The sequence below is a fragment of the Epinephelus fuscoguttatus genome, linkage group LG10, assembly GCF_011397635.1.
Source record: "Epinephelus fuscoguttatus linkage group LG10, E.fuscoguttatus.final_Chr_v1".
Taxonomy (NCBI): domain Eukaryota; kingdom Metazoa; phylum Chordata; class Actinopteri; order Perciformes; family Serranidae; genus Epinephelus; species Epinephelus fuscoguttatus.
Genome location: NC_064761.1, coordinates 2699807 through 2720747, shown reverse-complemented (window position 1 = coordinate 2720747; position 20941 = coordinate 2699807). Strand labels below are relative to the sequence as shown.

At 38.4% G+C, this 20941-nt stretch overlaps 2 protein-coding genes across 4 annotated transcripts in view; one reads left to right on the top strand and one right to left on the bottom strand.

Annotated features, from left to right (window-relative positions):
• The window catches only part of mcf2l2 (MCF.2 cell line derived transforming sequence-like 2), a 259329-nt gene that overhangs the window by 124181 nt on the left and 114207 nt on the right, over positions 1-20941 (bottom strand). The gene's annotated exons all lie outside the window — the stretch shown is intronic.
• LOC125895888 (lactosylceramide 1,3-N-acetyl-beta-D-glucosaminyltransferase A-like) lies at positions 1324-20254 on the top strand. Of its 2 annotated transcripts, none has more exons than XM_049588072.1 (2): positions 1324-1632; positions 16300-20254. In XM_049588072.1, the coding sequence occupies exon 2, from the start codon at positions 16835-16837 to the stop codon at positions 18026-18028; it is 1194 nt and encodes a 397-aa protein (XP_049444029.1). In that variant the 5' UTR covers positions 1324-1632; positions 16300-16834; the 3' UTR covers positions 18029-20254. The 2 variants fall into 2 exon arrangements, with proteins under 2 accessions (XP_049444029.1, XP_049444030.1); XM_049588073.1 differs by lacking the exon at positions 1324-1632 and adding an exon at positions 13564-13676.

Genomic DNA, 20941 nt, shown 5'->3' with positions numbered 1-20941 from the left:
TTTTGGATTACTGCAGAGAAATAAACACTGTTGCAAACATAAGTGTATGGTACTTACAGGTTTTGTTCAGCAAGATCATCTTCAAAAATGAACAAAACTTTGATCATTTCTTTGGACTGTAAACTGAATTGCCAGAAGTAAAATCAAACGTCAGGCAAACTACGCCATGGTCGCAAGTTTAGTTGATTTAAAACACACCTTAAACACACATTAAACATGGCTTAATAGTGACAGTTTCAATTACAAGTACACAAATTAGCTTCATTATAACTCACGTGATTCACAGACAAAGCACTTTTGCTGGACACATTTTCCCCACCAATACAACATGCTAACGTTATTAGCACAAGCCTATGGCATTTTACATTGTATAAACTAGCCTAATGGCTAGCAGAGATTTCCTCTACTCATATGAGGCCAGGAGCAACAGCAACATTTAACAAGGATAACAACTCACAAGGTGCACTGACAAAAACAACTGTCTCATACTAAACACGTTTTCCAAACAAATACAACATAGTAATGTTATTGGCACAAGCCTATGGCATTTTACATTGTATAAATTAGCCTAGCCAGTAGCGGAGATTTTCCCTACTCATATGAAGCCAGGATAAATCACACACAGGACTTAAAGGCTATTCACAATTTATTGTTTCTTATCTGTGAAATAAAAGTGAATACAAGCTTTGTTTCCACTGAGGGAAATGGTTTTCAGCTTACAAAAATAAGCAAGTGATCTGCATCACTGCCATGTGTAGTTACATTTCAGTATGGGCTACAGCATAGGCTGCGCGGTAGGTACGCCGTCAATTCAACACAGAGGCATAAATCCTGCTTAATTCTTTATTACACATATGGAGGACACTCTGGGTGTCAGAGCTCTGACCTTTCAGCTAAAATATGATTGACTCTGTTATAACTGTTATTATTTTGTTTTATCACTTAATTAAACAACACAAAAGACAGCTTGATCTTTTCACTCTTTGTGTTTACTTCTGTCACCACAGTTTTCTATACAGAGTGGAAACTAGTTAGCCCAGCATGCTAACTTTAGCCTTGCCCTTAAATAAATGTTCATCTTTGTGCAGTTAACACATCAGTTGGATTTATAAAACCCGAATCTCTGAGGGAGAAACCAACTCACACATTCATTCATCCAGAAGTGAAAATCCTCCCATGTGCTTGAGCTCATAAATACAGACAGTGTCAAAAGGGAAGCACAAATAGAAGAAGGTGGGTTAAAATGAGGGGGGGGGGGAGTAGTTCCTCCCCTTTTACAAGACGCACCCACACCCCCAACACACAGTTTCTCTCTAACACACGCTCACAGTAGGACCTTCAGGCCATACAGGGCAGACATATGAAGCTCTCCTCAGCCAAACTATCGAAGTCTACTGCATGTAACAGGGGAAGAAACGAGAGGAAAAAGAGGAGGAGAAGAGGACAATCTGAGTGACAGAAAGCGGAGATGATGAGAGAAAGAGGGAGGCAGTTGGAAAGAGTAAGGCAGAAAAAGTGAATGTCACAGGTAGACAGATACAAGAGGAGAGTGAGTTTACAAGCGCTGAGCAGAGGAGAGGGCTTTATCTGTACTTTTCACCACAGGCAAGGACTGGACTCACAAACAGCCCGGTAAGTCAGGAACACAGCGTGTATGTGTGTGTTTGTGTACTGAAGGTTTTGCTCTAAATGAAGTCTATAATACCTTCCAGTGTTCAAGGCTAAAGGTGTCAGCTTGCAGTAGCAAACTGACAGAGTTAGAGAGGTAAGAGGGGGAAAAACAAGCTGGATGTGTCAAGATGATGAACTCAGACAAGTAGATAGTCTCAGAACTCAAAGCACTTTTCCACTGGCTCTCTGCTGGGAAGTGGCCAAGCCAGATCCAGACTCTACAGGAGACTGAGAGGATGAATCAGGCTCAGACTGAGCAGGCTAGGTCAGCAGGGGAAGAGAGAGAAAACAGGATGTAAAAACTAATAAACCTTTAATAACTAATAGGACAGAAAGTCGTAAAAAGTAGCTCTGAAGTGGTTTATTATCCAGAGCAGACAAACCCAAAGCACAGAGCAAGTTTGTAAGGATTGGTGTTCATTTTAAATCATTCTGATCCTATTCTTCATAAGTAGGACTCAAAATGTCATCATAAATATCTTTGATTTTGGTTTAGAATTGGTTTTGGAATTGGTCTTAACTTAATAAAAAAATATCTTTTATGATTTTTAAAAAGGGTAAAAAATTTATGGTGGGACATTATTGATGTTATCATATTATGGAACCTGTTTTTGTGTTTTATGCTAAAATCTGGCTACTTAACTGACACATAGCCAGGTTTCCATACTGTTATAGCGTTACTGTAGGTCAGGGCCAACAATTGGGCCACACTGGTGAAAATAAAGAAAATAGAGTTAAGATGGTACTCGTACAAAAAGACACATGCAGTGGTTGTTGACTGTGTGGGAAATCTTTTTCTCATGTCAGGTACTGAGAACTCATTCTGAATTCAAATTTGAAAGCTGTCTATACATTGATTCCATACAGTAGGCTATGCACATACATATTTTGCCATAACTAATCACTAGCGACTGACATATTCATCTTGTTATATCATTTTCAGTCAACAAAGACGTGCTAAGCTGATGGTGGTTTCTGAGCAGAGGTGTATGAAGTATAGTTGAATATGGTGTTACAAAATAGCACCTTAAGCTTTGTTTCTTGTTTTCGTTGTTTTCATTTGTAGCGCTATACTGTTGGGCCCACACCAGGTGTAAACTCTGTTTCTGATAAGATGTATTGCCTTTATTTACTTTCTGTGTCCTGAAGAGCATTCCACAGAAGCTGGCACGCAATAAGCTAAAGTAAGTTCCATCAAGTTTCATGAAAATTGGGCCAGTAGTTTTTCCATTATCCTGCTGAAAAACAGACAAAAAAAAGAAAGAAAAAGAAAAAATGGGGAGTTACTGCCCTGTGGTTGTATGGGTTATGGCCATCAAGTCACACTGACTTTGACCTTTGACAACAAAAAACCTAATCAGTTCGTTAGAGTCCAAGTGAACGTTTGTGCAAAATTTGAAGAAATTCTCAAATACATTATTGAGATATTGTGTTCACCTGATTGGGATGGATAACCTGACAAATAATGCCTCTCGCCAGCACAGAGGCATAAAAAAAAGAAAAAGAAAAAAACAAACAAAAAAACAAACAAAAGAAACTCCATAGCCTTCGTCACAGAGGTAATACCAGAGCTGTATTAAACCAGAATAATACTACACTAAGTCCCACCAATTTTCACGAGAATCTGGCCACAAAAATCAGACCAAAAAAAAAAGACCTTCTTGGCAGAGGTAATAAAACCAGAGTTGTATTTTACCAGAATACTTCTTTAAGTAAACACAACTTCCACCTCACAATCTCACATTTCTTATCCTCCTTTATGGAATAATGCTCTGGTTATCATGGAATTTAGGTGAAGGTTATCAGAGCTTATAGACTGTATTATGAAACTATGGCCACAGCCTAAATAACACAAATATTCTGCATTTCTGTAATATTTATTATTACACTGTGGTTTGACAAAAGTGACACTGTATCTTACGTCAGTATAGCTTCAGTCTGTACAAATAAAAAAACAAACACACAAGTGCAGTGCATGTTAACTCACTTGTAGCATGGAAAAGCATCACTTTAGTTTTAAAGCAAAGTGCCAGTAGGTTAGCATTTGGCCTGCCAAGACCAGTCCAGTATTACTGTGGTTTGTGAACTACAATAAGTTCCACCAAGTTTCATGAAAATCAGGCGAGTAGTGTTTTCATCATCTTGCTGACAAACAGACAAACAAACCAACAGACAAAAATAACAACAACAAAAAACTAAGATTACCTCCCTGCCGTTTTATGCCTCTGCACCAGTCAAGCTTCTCTTGCAGTTTCCATCCATGTCTATGAAAACATGGATGATTGTTATGCAGAACATTATGATATCACAGTGAAGTTGGCCTTTGACCTTTTGGATATAAAATGTCATCATTTCATCATTATATGCTATTAGATATTTGTGTGTAGTTTTGTCAAAATTAGCACATGAAGTCTTGAGTTATTGTTAAAAACATGTTTTGTGAGGTGACATCGACCTTGACCTCAACCACAAAATTCTATTCAGTTCATGTTGGGTCCAAGTGGACATTTTTGCCAAATTCAGAAATTCCCTCAAGTTTTTTTTTTTTTTAGATATCCTGTTCAATAGAATGAGACGAATGCTAGGTCACATTGACCTTAACCTTTGACTTATGATGACCAAAATCTAATCAATTTATTGAGTTCAAGTGAATGTTTGGGCTAAATTTGAAGAAATTCCCTCAAGGTGTTCTTGACATATCGCATTCACAAGACTGGGACAGATGGCCGTACAGACTTATGGATGGACGGATGGACAGATGGACAGACAACCTGAAAGCATAATGTCTCTGGCCATGGCTATTGCCTACACAGAGGCATAAAAACATAACCCTCTTGGTGGAGGTAATAAAACCATAGTCATACTAAACCAGGAAAATCCTTTAAGAAAAACAACTTTCACCTACAAATCTCAATTCCTTAACCTCCTTCATACAATAATCCTCTGGTTCCTATGGAATTCGTTTGAAGGTCTTTTGTGACAGAAAAGATGGGACTGTAGACATCTTTAATCCATTGTTCTCTGACCAGTGACTGAAGTTATCAGAGCTAACAGACTGTATGATCATACTGTTGGGCCTACACCAGTTGTAGCCTCTATTACTCAGTACGTTTACATGCACAGTTAAGTGGAGCTACAGTTATAGTTTGACTAGGCCATGTTTTATTAGACTGCTGTCCTTGTCCCAGTATACAAGTACAGGAAAGGAATCGATTTATTGACCGAAGCATATCTGACTCCGCTACGATGGGTGGCGATATGCAATACACGTCAGAGACCAAACAATCACCATTCCTCCCATCCATGTATTTTAAAATATTTAACTCTTTTAGCTGATACAGCATGAAATGTGTCTCCTCGTCCGTCCAAAAATGCACAGCTTTGGATGTAGATTTCGCCATGTTGTTACTGGCTTCTCTTTCTGTTATACAATGTGCTAATAACATTAACATGTTATCCTGTTAGAGTGAAGCTGAGTTGTGTACATCTCATTGAAATTGTCACTATTAAGCCATGTTTAATGTGTGTTTTAGGTGTGTTTAAGTCAACTAAACTTTACAGCACTTCACAGAAACCCCACCGCCGTGTCTTGGAGGTGTAACTGCCAAATGATACAGACACACCACCACACAAGTATAAATGCTCAATCGCATTTTCTGGATGTGTTGGTCCGACATTGAGAAATTCCATTTAGTACAATGTCAGTCGGACTAATATGTTTACATGTATTTTAAGAGGCCGGTTTTAGCCGGAGTAACACAATAAATCCATTTTCTCTTATGTCATGTAAATACACTGATTAATGAGAGAAAAGGATATAGTGCTATTATTTTCTTTACTGTGCCCTAAAAGAATATTTCACAAAAGCTGGCAGGCAGAAAGCTACACTAAGTTCCACCAAGTTTCACAAAAATCTAGCCAGTGCTTCCAGCTCCAAATCTCATTTTTTTTATCCTCCTTTATGGACTAATCCTCTGGTTCCCATTGAATTCGGTGATGGTCTTTTGTGACAGAAAGGGTGAGGCTGCTGTAGACATTTTTAATCAATCGTTCCCAGACCAGTGACTTAAGTTATCAGACTGTGTGCTTAAACTGTGACCGCAGCCTAAATAACACAAATATTCTACATTCCTGTAATATTTCACTCCAATGACCAATACAAGTTATTATGTCGAGAAACAAAATGAGCAATAGCTGTTGAAAGAAATCCAGTTCCTGTAATTTAAACTTACTAAGGTGATCTGCATTATATGTTAGCTGTAGTGTAAGGGAAACTCATGTTATTTGGATGATCTGGGCTTAAATACCAACATCAGAGCACTGATGTCCATTAATATGTGCAACTGAGATTATGTTTTCACTTTAGTAAGTCACACTGCAGTTCTCTAGAAAGAGTCTCAGATTTTAAACTGCCCCACTTAAATTATTCAGTACACATTGTTCTCTTGTGGCCCTCTGAAAGTAAAAAGAAGAAACAAACCACTCAGTACACACAGTGTGAATAATCCCTGATTCCCTACAAGTAACCACAAGAAAATGATCATGATATTTTTCATCCACTGTGCGTCTAACTTCTGAGAAACTTCTTAGGTATTACTGGAAAAGAAATGAGTGTCCTATCTGTGCTAGAGCCTGCATGCACAAGATTACATCACAATCTACACTGCAGGCTGCCACATGACTTAACATTTACAGTCAACAGCTAGTGTACAGAATCGCCTTTTTCAAAATGTTCACTCCCCTGAGATATCTAAGGATCCAAATTTGACTTCATGTTTGTTTTAAAAAACTAACACACACTGATAGAACACTGATACTGTACAGAAATAAATTATTTAATACAATTATATGAACCAGATGTGGTTACACAGAATATTCTAAGAGAAACTGTCCATCAGCCATTAAGTCAGTTGTTAGAGGAGTATTCGATAAATATTCACATGCTTTTCTTAATTAAAAGTAGAAATACCACACAGCAAAAATATTGTTATAGCTAACATTGTAATGACAAAAATTACTTATCAGCAGCAAAGTGAATTGTTAAAGGGATATTTCAGATTTTTTGAAGTGGGGTTGTGTGACATACTTATCCATTGTCAGTGTATCACATACAGTAGATGTCAGTCGGCATGCCCTCAGTTTGGAGAAGCATACTAAGGACATGGAATCTAAGCAATGCTGAGGAGGGGTCAGCAACAAAACTTATTTTAGCCACCTAAAATAAAGTCCCACCTTAATAACAATAAACAATATCAGTTTAAGTGCATGTTATATTTCAAGTATTTTCACTGCTTTACCTTTCCATCAGACTGCCTTTTCTGACAGGGAAGCCGTTAATGGCTAAAGTTCCCTATCTACACTGTCACCAAATACACCAGACTCCGTTGAGTAAAACTGTAGTTTTAGTTTACTGAACAGGAGAGCTGCTGGTCTACCGCTGCTTCAATTAGTTTATTTGTGTTATTGAGTGACTGTGGTGAATCCTAACTAGCCCTTTGAAACACCAAAGTCACACAATAACACAAACAAAATTATGATGGAGGCACTGATAGATCATTTTTTTCCACCAATATGCTGATATACAGTTTTGTTTTCCTTAGCTGTGTTGTTTTGCCTCTGGCGTGCTTCTCACTGCCTGCATGTACCACTTTAGGCTCTTAAAAGCAAACTCAAGACCTACCTTTTTAGCCTGGCTTTTATTTGAGCTCTCCTTTATTATTATTATTATTATTATTAATATTAATTAATCTGCCCTCCCTGAATGTTGGTGTTTAGTTTGGCAGATAGATTAACAGTTCTTTAAATGAGCGACACTAGATTTCCAGGTCTGGTCTGAAGTTTACTGCCTCCCACATAAAGACACTGTAAAACTACATGAAACACACAAAAGGAGAACATTAATTCAGGTTTTAAATCACAAACATATCCAATACAATATTCAGCGTAGTTTACAACCATCAGTAACTCAAAATATAGCTGGCATTAGTGCCCCAAATGTGGAAAATAATTAGCGTATGGTACGCTAGCATAATGCTGACATATAATGGAAATCTTTATAGATGCGCTAACAGAAATTAGCGGCATTGCAATGACAAACAATAAAGTGCAAGTGAGCAACTCTACATAACATAAGCAAATAAACTCAGAGCAATATATTTGTACTTACAGACATATGTTTCCTTTGCTCTATTAAACTTAACCATGTCATGCACTACTGCAAGTCTGCATATTCTTCTACCTCACAACACTGAAAAGGTATAACGACTTAAACTCAACTTGTGCGCCACCTAGTGATGTGGTGGAGCTGCCACATCAAGAGAGGCAGCACATTAATTATAAACATATATATATATATATATTTGAACTTTTGAAAATACTATGGGCAGCTCCCTGCACTTTTGCACTTTTCATTTTAATCTGCTGTTCATTGTTGTACTCATTTACTGTTCAGTGTTTTACTTAGTACAGTACTTTAAACCTCAGGGAGTACTTTTATATTTTTCTATTCATTTGTTTACTTGTCAAGTTTTTTTCAAAGTGCTGCTGGCAGCTCCTTGTACTGTTTCATTGGAAAAGTTCTCAGAATAAATATGTGCTTAATTGCATTTGAATGTAGTGCTTTGTCAGTGTTTATTTTTTTAATACTGTGTCAACTATGATTTTTACAGTAGACATATATCGGTTGTAAATATCGGCTATCAGTACATCTGTTTCATAATAATCAGTATCGGCATCGGCTGTGAAAAAACCATATTGGTCGATCCCTAAAGTAAAGCAGTGAAAATAATCTAAATATAGTGTACACTAAAACTATTGTTGATTTTTTTAAAGTTGGACTTTTAGCAGCTGGCCAAAATATGTTTTGTTGCTGAACCCCTCCACAATAGTACTTGTTTAGCATCCATGTCTGACACCAGTCTGCTTCTCCATAGTGGGGGTGTGCAGACCAACAACTACTGCATACAATATTTTGTCGAATGATAAGTACCCCATACAACCCTACTTGAAAAAATCTGAACTATCCCTTTACAGCTGATAGAGTTTCTACAGTACATCAAGAGAACAACTCACTCAATTTCATTTTTTTCCCCTGTTTTTATAGGTGGCAAAATGTTTGTTTTACTTTTCTTTGATTTATCAGTAGGTGACATCACAAATTAAGTTTTAATTCAATACCAAGTAATACCAGAGTCAGTCATTTTTACCTTTTTCATTCAAAGTAGCTGGTGTACAGTATAGGTAAGGGTGAGCAACATGACAGGATTTATGAGATGAAGGCCTGTGTGTCTCTGAACTATGTACAGTAGGTGATCCCTTGCTCTTAACAGCAGCAGAAAAGCAAAATACACGTGAAAAACAGTGTGTTTATTGCGTAGAACGTGGTCAGGTCAGGTAGGTCAAGTAACAGGAAACAGAAAAAGCTTCACTTCAATCTTTACAACAGCCAATTCAAAAGTGTTCCTGATAGTGGATCCTCTCATGGTATGTTTAGCCACAAGACCTCTGAATGTCAAGGCTTGGCCATGTGTTGTCAGATCTCGTTATTGTTGGTTGAACCCAGTGTTCAGTCAAAATATGCTGCTGTGGAAATATGTGTTCAGCCTATTGTGTTGGAGCATTGCACAGACATCAGCAGCTTCTCTGCTCTGGGGCTCTGTTGGGCTAAAGCCCCTCTATTATAGGTCTTTGTGCTAGGTCGGCACTTACATTCAAAGCGTCCTCTGCAGAGTTGAAGAGTCGTTTTTGGTTGTTAACAACATACAATGGTGATTTTCTTGTTTAGAGGCCAGTTTTATCCAACCACCACCTTCCCAACCCATTCTTATGCCAAAGTCGTTGAGTATCACTTCTTGGTCAGTGAGTTCCGCATCAGACACCGACGCAAAAAGTCATCCTTTCTGGGTGTTGTGATAAGCCACCAGGCAAAGTCAGTTTATAACGCTGACGGACAACAATGTAATTTAAGGAGCTAAAGTCCCTAAAGGGCAGAAGGGCGTAATGGGCCCAACAAACACTGTACTTTCATTCAAGTGCCTGGTGTTCACTTCCCATATGAATGTTGAGCCAAACTATGAGGTTTTTTTTCTAAACCTAACCACATGTATTTGTTGCACAAGGAAATAAATGTAAATATAAGATGTCTTACCGACTTTGGGTGTTTATTAAGAAAAATACTCTAGTGAGCAGAAAGGGCTAATATCATTCAGTCCTACCAGATTACTGCAAATTTATTATGTTGATCTGTTCTGTACGGCATCTATTGCACGTCTGTCCGTCCTGGAAGAGGGATCCCTCCTCAGTTGCTCTTCCTGAGGTTTCTACCATTGTTTTCCCCCATAATAGGTTTTTTTGGGGGAGTTTTACCTTTTCCCTTGTGTCGGTCCTAAGGACAGAGGGATGTCGTATGCTGTAAAGCCCTGTGAGGCAAATTTAATTTGTGATATTGGGCTTTATAAATAAAATTGATTGGTTGATTGGATAAATTAATAAATTAAAATAAGTTAGAATTTCAGAAAAATAACACTTTTTAAAAGGACAGTCCTTCATATCTTATTAATATTTTGATGTGACCTTAGTATTTGACAGGACTAAGACGGAGTTGGGGATGAAACTCTACTGTGGTCCTGTATCTGCTGTTCCTAATATTCTGACCAACAACTGTAGGAAGAAGGCAGGTTAAATACAAGTCTTACAAAGGAAATGAGGAAGATGGCAGGGGATGGCATGTCAGCCCACATCAACAGGTTTTACAGCACCTGATTAGGCCCAGAGTTCAAACAGGACGCCCTGCACTGTCGCTTTATGAACAGTCACATGCTAGTGACACAGCTGATGAAGCAATTTGCTGTGTTCAGCAATGTAAGTGGTAGAACAATCATGTGCACTGAGTCTGACCCCTGAACACTGTAAGTAATGGTTGTATGTGTGGTTAGTTGTACATTAGGTGGTATAATACTGACTGATAGTATAACATAGTTACTGTATGAAGCCATCAAAATTTTTGTCCCACAATGTTCTTACTGAATGTGAGATATGAAGGTCTCAGTCAGTCTCTCCTTAGGCTGAAGCTTTGGCTCTCATTTCCAACTGTACTGTTGCACCTTGTTACAGTGTAGTGTGAAGAGTGGACAGAAACCTGCTTTTACCACTAAAATAGTAAAATCTAGTTAACTTACCAGCCGACAAGGAAAACTTTATCTCTCAGTGTGTCTTATCAGCTGTAGGCAGGTTGAATCATTTCTGGTAATAAAGATAGAGGTAACGTTCCCTCCTATAGGAGCCTCTCTTGCTGTAACTCTGTCATTGCCAGGAAAGCATCATCGTATCAGTTATTTTCATCTGTACTAACAGGGTCAACCTTCTATGACCTCTAGGAGTGTTCAGAGTTACTAATTTAATTTAAATCTTAAGTTTTAAATTAAGGTGTTTTTTTTCTTCAGGTGTTTTTTTTTTCCAGAAATTAAAATGTGTTTGAAAATACACATTAATATGAATCCCACATATTATTAGGAAAGATAAATTGGCACGTTCAGAAAACCTATTTTATTTACAGAGCATAACATTGATGTCAGACAGTTACCCATGAATCTATGTGCAATCATAACAGCTAGCTAATGCTAGTCGCTGCGCAGCACCTTTTTTTCCCCACATATTGCCAATTAGCTACATTATTATGTCAAATATGTTAATTCTTGTGAGGGACAAGCCACAACAGATCATTCTGTAGCTTTTTACAGCAAGAGATTGTTGAGGGTGAAGCTAATGCGTGTTTCAACTACTGCTGGCTTAATAGCTACAGGCAAGCGCAAATGAGAAAAGATCCAAAAATATTTAGAGAATTATCTCAAGTGGAACTCTTCTTATACAGTATATGTAGTAAGGGGTCCCTGCTCCATCTCTTTTTCAGCTAAAGGGTCCTTGGCCTGAAAAACATTGAAGACACCTGATCTACAGTCTAGCGTCTCCTATTCTTACCGTCATAATCTGTAAGAGTAGGAGAATTAGTCACTGGACCAACTTAAGTCTAATTTAAACCAAAACAGGCTTCATCAGGTAAAGGAGAAAATATGTCCGCATAGTAGCGATTGAACAGGCATCATTATATCTTTGGGACCCCTGTGGTGTACTAATTCAGGAGATTTTCTCCCTTTCTAGCCTGAAAAACATCACTGCAGGGCAGGAAGTCTCAATACAAACTCCTCTCCTGTGGTCCCTCCGTGGATGAGTGAGTTGCTAAAATTAATTCAGTCAACAGAAACCCACTCTGTCTTCAAAAATTGCTTGAATATCTACCTCTTCTAAGAGCACTTTCTCACAAAATATGCCCTTTCTACGTCTTGATCCTTATCTGACTCTCTGGCATGACTGGGAAGGGAAGAGGAGGATCCAGTGGAGTATACAGGACATAAAACTAATATAATGTGTGTTTGTGTATATTAGTGGGTGTTCTGTTTGTGGTGGTGGAATTTTATGAGTAAAATGAATGAATGAAAGTGGAATGAATGTATACAGTATATGCCTTATGTCTTATGTGTAGTGTATGTTAATATACAGATCAATCATCAAAACACCTCCTGTAATTAGGAAACTATATACTATCTTGAAGATCAAGTACTGTATACATGTTTGTCAGTAAGGAATTGTAAGCTAAACATCCTGGTGAAAAGCATGAAACAAATAAAGATAATTATCAAAAAAAAAAACAAAAAAACAAAGCAGAGCAGCACAGCAAAGAGAAACAGGACCACCAAAAACACTGCATTCAAGCAAGCTGATGCTGACTATGAATTTGATGCACGTCTAATCGTGACATTATGGTACCAGTACTATAAGATAACAAAAATGTAGAATATTAAATGAGTCTTGTTGAATATGTGACATCATCAAAGAAGTTCTAATGAGATAAATTCTTCCTTAGCTTTATTGAGAAGCACAATGGATTTCTGCTTCAAATGCTGTGATACAAAACACTCAGGATTATTGGGTTACATAAAGAATACCTTACCTATTTTGCCCCTGTAGGGGCATTAGAATTTTCTGATAATTCTAGACAAAATAAATGAAAAATAGTCATGGCATTCACAGTGGCGTAAGGTAGTCATGGTGGGCCCCAGAGCATGCTATCATGCACATATCATCTCATTACATGATCAGATAGAGACTTGACACTGGACAACATCAACATAGTACATTTTACCAAGCAATCATCACTACATATCCCACAAAAATATCAAAGAAAGTAAGAAGTTAAAAATTGAATTTAATAGTTTTTATAGTTTATTTATATATTATATAGATTATGTAGAATAAGCATATCATTTTATTATTGATTGCAAACTACTAGTTAACAAAAAAAGGAGAAAAAAGTGACAGAGATGGGCTTCCTTTTTGAAGACATATATAGTAAATGTCACTGTCTTCAATTTCCACTTTAAACACGGCTATATTTCTATGGTGGCATTCTGAATCACTTGCAAGGGTCCACACTTTCTCCACTGCACCCCACTGGCCCCAGTGCTGGGCACTCAACACATTTAAATCACTATACAAATATCATGGTAATATGATAGACTACAAAAATTCAGAAACATCATAAAGAAATATTGCAGAAACGTCACACTGATATTACACAGGTTCTTTCCTATAGACATTTTATAGAATATTGTAATATTATAGCCATACCTGAAAGTAACTGTGTTTTACCTATATTAGTGATACAATATGAAAATATAAAAGCCGTTCAAAACTAAAAGCAGAAGTTGAAATCATCTCCGCACGTAACACACACACATCAGCATTACACACCTCCCACACACTTAAAAGCCTAAAAAAAAAAAAATACTGATTGACACCTGTGCGCAAATACCACGTGGTGACGCAAATCCTCAGCAATTCTACCGAACGCACCGATAATGGTCACATGAAACCGTGACCACCTTCAGTAATCCACCATATTTTAGTCTCCAAGTATTCAGCCACGTCAGTCTGGTTTCTGCATACCTTTGGTGAGTAGCACATTTCAAGGAAACTTGTGTTTTCATGCCGGGAGCGTTTGTTTTCTGCCACTGGCCATCCTCCTGCGGTGTCTCATGACTCATCAGTGGACTACAGAAGCTACAGATCGTGGCTGCTTGCGCAATATGGCCCAGCTGATGGCTTACTCTCTTATAGAGACTTGTGCTTTTGCACGTGGAGTTACCTGCACGTGCATGTTTTCTAACTGTAGGCTACCCAGTGTTAAAGGGGATGATCAGCCTACATTGGGTTGTGTTTTTCTTTATTTGCAGTTTTTTTTTCCTAGATGCTGCACATATTGTCAGTTGGTGAAGATATTGTCTTTATTTGCTTGAATTTTGTTTTCTTAGTTTGCAGTGTGTTTTGCTGAGGTTGTTGGTTATATAATTGTCAGGGGCATTTTCATACCCCATCTATTAGTCTGCTTTAGTTACTTTGAAGACTTAAATTAATAATTCAAAATATAATCTACTGTTATTCTTTAAAAAATATATACACAGCCTATTTAGATCTGGGGCTATTCGCGTGGGCGTCGGAGGCTGAAGCCTCCTAACGAAGCCAGTGATTGTTGGTCATACTTGCCATCTTGATTTGCCTTGATTTATTAACATCGCCCAAATAGATCCTTAATTGAAGCCCACTCCTCTTTTTCTCTCCATAACCTGATAAGATCCTGCCCCTTTTGTAACAATGTTAACATGGAGCATATTGGCATAACAGTCTACAGCAAAACATGATGCAAACAGACCTTAAGTGCTAGCTTAAATGATAAAACATGTAAAATAGATAGAGAAAAGCAATACGCAACCATTGTGTTCAAGGATTAATTGTTAAATTCATTTCTCAACCAAAAATACCAAACACTGTATAGTTCCAGCTAATCAAATGTTTTGTTGTAAATTCATTATCTTTGAGTTTTGGACTTTTGACCAGACTAGCATTTGTCCTACACCTCTGGGAAATCATGTCATTTTGAATATTTTCTGACATGTTGTAGACCAGATAAGTCTAAAGTTCGGCCCAGGTGCCAATTGTGGCTCGCGGGCAGAAATTAAATGGCATGCAGCTTGTCTTTCAAATTATACTTTATGTGGCCCGTCACACAATATTGCCCAATCAAACAAGATCAGTTTGTAGACATGCATCAAGTAGGAACTACACAGGCACAACCAATGAATAAAGAGATGCTAAAATAGCCAATAAACAAGGAAAGAAGCATGAAGTCAGCAGCAAGGATCGCTGCTTTCAGGAGCGGTGAAACATTGAATACCTTTTCACTGTAAGATCAAAGAGTTGTGTTTGTCAAATTTGTGTGTAATTTATTTTTAAAAATCCCACATGTTGTGAGAAGCAGCTGGCCCCCAAGTTTTTTCACATTATCTAATCTGGCCCCTATTCATAGTTTTGACATCCCTGTTGTAGACTAAGCAATCAGTAATTGAAATTATCTTTACTTGCTTGCCAAAATAATGCTGAATAATAATACTAAAACTGAGCTGTTCCACATTTTGCTGTTCCTGAAATTAGGGCTGCATTTAATGATCATTTTCTATATCGATTTACTTTTTCTTAATGAATCACTTGATCTATACAGTGTCATCACAATTTTCCAGAACCCTATCTAAATATACAGTTTATAAGGATATAAAAGAGACAAGCTGCAAGTCTTCATACTAGAAGCCGAAACAAACAAATGTTTGGCATTTTCCCTCTGATTAATCCACTCATCATTTCTGCTCTTCCTGAAACAGCATGGCGTGCCAAATACTGTCAATAACTGCAGTAGCTGTGGTAGTGCTATCCAAAAACCTTAATAGGTGATATTTAAAAAATCCTGATAATTATCTCAACCCTATGAAACTGAATACAACACTTCAGATCGTGGGAAGTCCAGTTAGCACACATCTTCCTTTTAATGTGTTTCTCCCAAAACAAGGCACCAGACTTTTTTGCATTTTTGTTTCACAATAGAGACACAAGCAAACATCAGAGGGGTAATGCTGCAACACAGAGAGAGTGTGGTTTGTATCTTTGGGTCACTTACACGCTGCTGGGAGGTGTTAGAGAAATATGCATTGTTGCTTTGACAGCAATGAATTGAGAATTTTACTAACATAACTGCAGCTGCAGCCATGGTTATGTTTGTGTGTATGTGTGTGTGTGTTTCTAATTGATTGTCATTTGAGTAATATGTCATAATATGTTTTTCAGTTAATGGACTGAATAGATTATGTCTCGAAACAGTCTCAAAAAATGTAAATATATATATATATATATATATATATATATATATATATATATATATATTCCTTGAACTTTTTCCCAGATTACACTGTGACCTCTTCAGGTGTCTTATTTTGTCCGACCAACAGGCAGAAAAGATATTTAATTTAAAATGATACTAAACCAGCAAAAGAAAGTAATTCATCACAATTGAGAGGCTGGAAAAAGATGATGATGAATAATCTAAACAATGAATTGATTAATAATAGTTGACAATAAATTTGATGAATGAGTCAACTAATAATTTCAGGACTAGTGTGGGCCATTCCATTTTAGCATGCAAAATCTGATCTATGTGAGCCTAATCTTACTTGTCTCTCTCTTCTTCAGGTGCCATGACATTCTGATATTACACTGACTGAGAGGAGGAGGGATAAGGAAGTGGAGAAGGGTGATATTTAAACTCTAGTTTAAATATCTAACTATTACAAGAGTTCTCAAGAGAGAAAGACGAAAGAGCATGGTGAATTGTTTGAACAGGAGGAGGGACACCAAGCTTTACCTGGAGCTGCCCACAGCCTGATCACTATGAGGAAGCAGAGCTTTTGCTTAACACAGTGGAGGAAGATCAGTAACAGAGTAACCCAGACTGCTGAGAGCCTGACAAAGGCCTATTGGACTTGACAACCTCAAAAGAAAGAGAAGCTGGATGATGGAAGATGTGATGAAGAAGACAAGTGAGAGTCAAAAGAGAAGTCAAACCTGAGAGTGAAGGGAGGCAGAAATGAAATAATATACACTAATATCATAAAAAGAAGAGACGGGACAGAAGAAGATACAGCTCCAGGAGAGGAAAGGTCAAGACGGATCCAAAGGATACGTACCTTCAGTATTTGGAGCTCAGCAGACATAAGCGGTAGTCGCAATGTTCATGAACTTCCGTCGTATCCACAAGTGCCAGTGCATGCAGCTGCTGACCACAGGCCTGGTGTTATGTATGGTGATGGTCTGCTGGGAGGAGCTGGACCACCATGTAGTCAGCCACATGAGATCCTACACATATCGCTACCTGGTCAACAGCTACAACTTTCTCAATTCTTCCTTTGCCATCAGCTCCAACCCTCACCACAGAAAGACTGGTTCAAATGGTGTGGAGAGTGGATTACGGAACTATCCATACCTCATTAACCACCCAGGTAAATGTGGTGGTGGAGATGGGAAAAGCCGTGATGATGTCCTGCTGCTTCTGTTTGTGAAATCATCGCCACAAAACTCCGAGCGGCGCCAGGCCATCAGGGACACATGGGGTAATGAGAGCTTTGTTTGGTCGGAACTGGGGGCAAACGTGAGAATGGTGTTCGCCCTCGGTGTGCACCCTGATGAGGGGCGGAGATCCAGGGTGCAGAGCGCACTGCTGCAGGAGGACCAGGTTTATGGAGACCTGATCCAGCAGGATTTTTTGGATACCTTTCACAACCTAACTACCAAACTGATCCTGCAGTTCCACTGGGCTCATGAGTACTGCTCTCAGGCACGCTTCCTTATGTCTGCCGATGATGACATCTTCATCCACATGCCCAATTTGGTGAAGTACCTGCTGCAGCGCCTGAGTACACGGTCAGGGGCCAAAGACCTGTGGGTGGGGCATGTTCACAAAGGAGCCCCTCCGATTCGCCGTAAAAACAGCAAATACCATGTTCCCTATGATCTGTACCCCTGGCCTTCCTACCCAGATTACACTGCTGGAGCGGGGTACGTGGTTTCAGCAGATGTGGCCGCTAAGATCTACCATGCAACTCTGATGCTGAACTCCTCTATGTACATCGACGATGTCTTCATGGGGATTTGTGCCAAGGCCATGGGGGTCTCTCCCCAGGAGCATGTGTACTTTTCAGGGGAGGGCAAGGCTCCGTACCACCCCTGCATCTATAATCACATGATTACATCGCACGGTCACGCCACAGATGTGCGCATACTGTGGCAGGCAGCAACGGATCCTACAGTGTACGGCAACTCCAGAGGATTTATGGGTAATGTGTACTGCACAGCAGTGAGAGTGATGCTGCTGTGTCTACCATTTTACCAAAACACTTACTCCTGTATGGCTGCTTTTACCTAAATGGTTTTAAGACAACGCAAAGACTGCTGAATGCTAAATGTACCACACAAACAAATGAAGGTACCTCACATAAAGAGTCCGCCATGTTTTTTCTCTTTCATGTTATATTTCACTGTTTGCTGGCTATACAATGTATTTGCTCTCCTGTAATAAAGACTAAAGCTGTTCTATGTAGCAAACAAATGCACTCAGTTGTCCTTCAGTCACCAGCAGGATCAGTTTTCACTTTAAGTTAAACAGAGAAACGGTGGCGAAACCTGTCCCAGATCTGTTTACATGAGGGCTTTTTGTCTTTTCTTCCTTCTTTGTCTTTGTACACACATTTATAGACCTTCACACTCTTATTCACTTGCCAACTGCTGAAGGGATTTAGTTTTGTCGGGAGAGTCTAAAATGCATTTTAGCTAACCGTTAAATTCTATGAATTCTTTTGTCTCGAGGCTGTTGACATTGAAGTAATTTCATGACATGCTCTTGACATGATTAATGTAGATTTTTTTTCAAATTTAAATGCACCTCTGGTATAGTATATGATTGCTAACAAATGTAAGGGATGTTTCAGGGAACGTAATTATTTGATTTTGTCTATGTCAATAGGAGCTGCAACTGTTAGAGGATTAATCAGTCTCGAGAGAGAATTGCAACTATTTTAATATATTATTATATTTTTCAAGCAAAGATGGAAAAAAATGCAGTTTACAATTTTGGAATATGCCGATTTTCTATATTTTGCATCAATATAAAGTGAATATCTGGGTTTTAGACAAAACAAGACGTAGACATGTCACCATGGACTTTGGGAAACTAGGATGAGACATTTCATAGGGGCTGCACATATGCGGCATCTTTAACCACCTGGAAAAATAATGGCTTTATAAATGAAATTCAATTGAATTGAAAATCTGAGGTCAGGTGCTAGAAACTACTCTTGTACCACAGACTGATATTTCTGAAGAAGGGAAAGATATCTGTTGGCTGTGGTTGGTCCTCATCACATGACATGGCTGCTGCGTTCCACTCTTCCACTCTGGTGTTTGAGTGCGCCTGCCACACATCTACATTGATAACAATGAATTTTAGGGTGCAAAAAATGCTGCATGTGTATGGTGCCATAGACTAAAAGATTAAAGGGGCTCTATGCAAAATTGTCTGGACACAGTTTTCAACATGGAGGTGGCTGAGGTGGCTGAGCCAGCGGCTATTAGCTAATAGTGCTAACTCCACAATCAGCGTTAAACAACGGCAACAGTGCTAACAGAGTTAACTGTGTTAACCAGCCATTCCAATATCAACAGTAACCACTGCATGAGCACAGCACAAAGTGGTAGCAGTGAGCTAGCAAGTGGGATACACACATGCACTGCCATGCAAGCATACCCTGACAGCCTTAAAACAAAATACAGAGAAGCTCAGATTTTTAATATGTTTTCTGCTTACTTTTAGATTTGCTGTTTAGTTGCTGCGTACTCAGCATGTCGCTGTTGAGAACTCAACTTGTTAAAGGAACTCTATACGTTATTAGGAGCATATGTATGATTTAGAGACTGTCTGTACATGGCTCTCAACATGGAAGTGGCTGAGCAGCAACAGTGCTGACAGTAACTATCGGTGTTACTCGCCGTATGAGGGAAGTGCAGAGTGGCAGCAATTAGCTAGCCAGTGGGATACATACCTGGGGACTCACATGCAGGTACAGCCACACAATCTATCTCAACAAACCATTGAGAAGCTTGAATTACAACACACACAGACGTAACATGACTTAATTCTCTGCTCAGGACACCATTACTCCACTATGTCTTTACATAGCAAATAGTGGTTCGCTGTTATATTAATGCACTTAGTGTCACATGTGGAACCTTTAATTGAGAAAATAAGCATCAAAATAATCAGTAATGAAAATAACCCTTAGTTGCAGCCCAAATGTCTAATTTTGCCGTAAACAGGGTGCGAGAGGATAGTTATACGCACATCAAAAAAGGTGCAAGGCTGGCACAAAACATGAATGAAAAAGAGGTAGAGCCTGCACACTTACTCCATGCCACAAACTTTAATGAACAACGTTTTGATCCTAGAGGGATCTTCGTCAGGTCTGAATGTTGGAAAATGCAAACCACACCTCTATTTATAACGTTGTGTGCAACAGGTGTGGTTAATCATCCAAATATCATTTGGGGTTATTTTTTAAAAAAACATCGACCAGAAAAAAACAAACATCAAATTTAATCCAGGGTAACAATTCAGTACAAAGTACATCATAAACACTCTGAGAATATATATATATATTATAAAATTCCATCAGAAAAGGGGGTTTGATGTGGAAATCAACAACAACTGAAAACATTTCCAGTTTTGTTGATTTCCACATCAAGCCCTTTGTAACCTCTCTCCCTTCCTATGTGCGTGACTCAATGGATATGATCAATATCTTAAAGACTGTGAGTGATTTTGGCACTGACATGCACCTTGTAACAATGGATATACAAAATTTATTTACCCTCCAGACTCTTTCCCCTAGTAGTTTGAATCAAGAATATGAGATCAAACACTTTCTTTAAAAAACCATTAGGCTTACTTTAGTGATGAATTAACATATTTTTCTTATTTTTTATGCATTCCTATATTGTTCTATATGGTTTCGTCGGTTTACATGTCCCAGCAGACTACTTGGACATGACTGTGAACACTGTTTTTGGGGTTCAGGATCTGTGAGCTTAATCATTTGATTTTTTTCCATTGATGAGGTCTATTTAAATACATGAGATAAAGTCTTTGCTGTTAAGATGTATTTTTGATGTTTTGTTTAATTGTGATGATTTGTTAACTTCAATGTTATTCTGTTGAAGAGACTAATAGCTCATGCTGATTAATTGAATTTAATTGAATTTAATTCACTTAATATGATTGCTGCTC

Excerpts from the sequence above, each read along its gene's own strand:
- LOC125895888 (XM_049588072.1), top strand. The coding sequence starts at position 16,835 with ATGTTCATGAACTTCCGTCGTATCCACAAGTGCCAGTGCATGCAGCTG.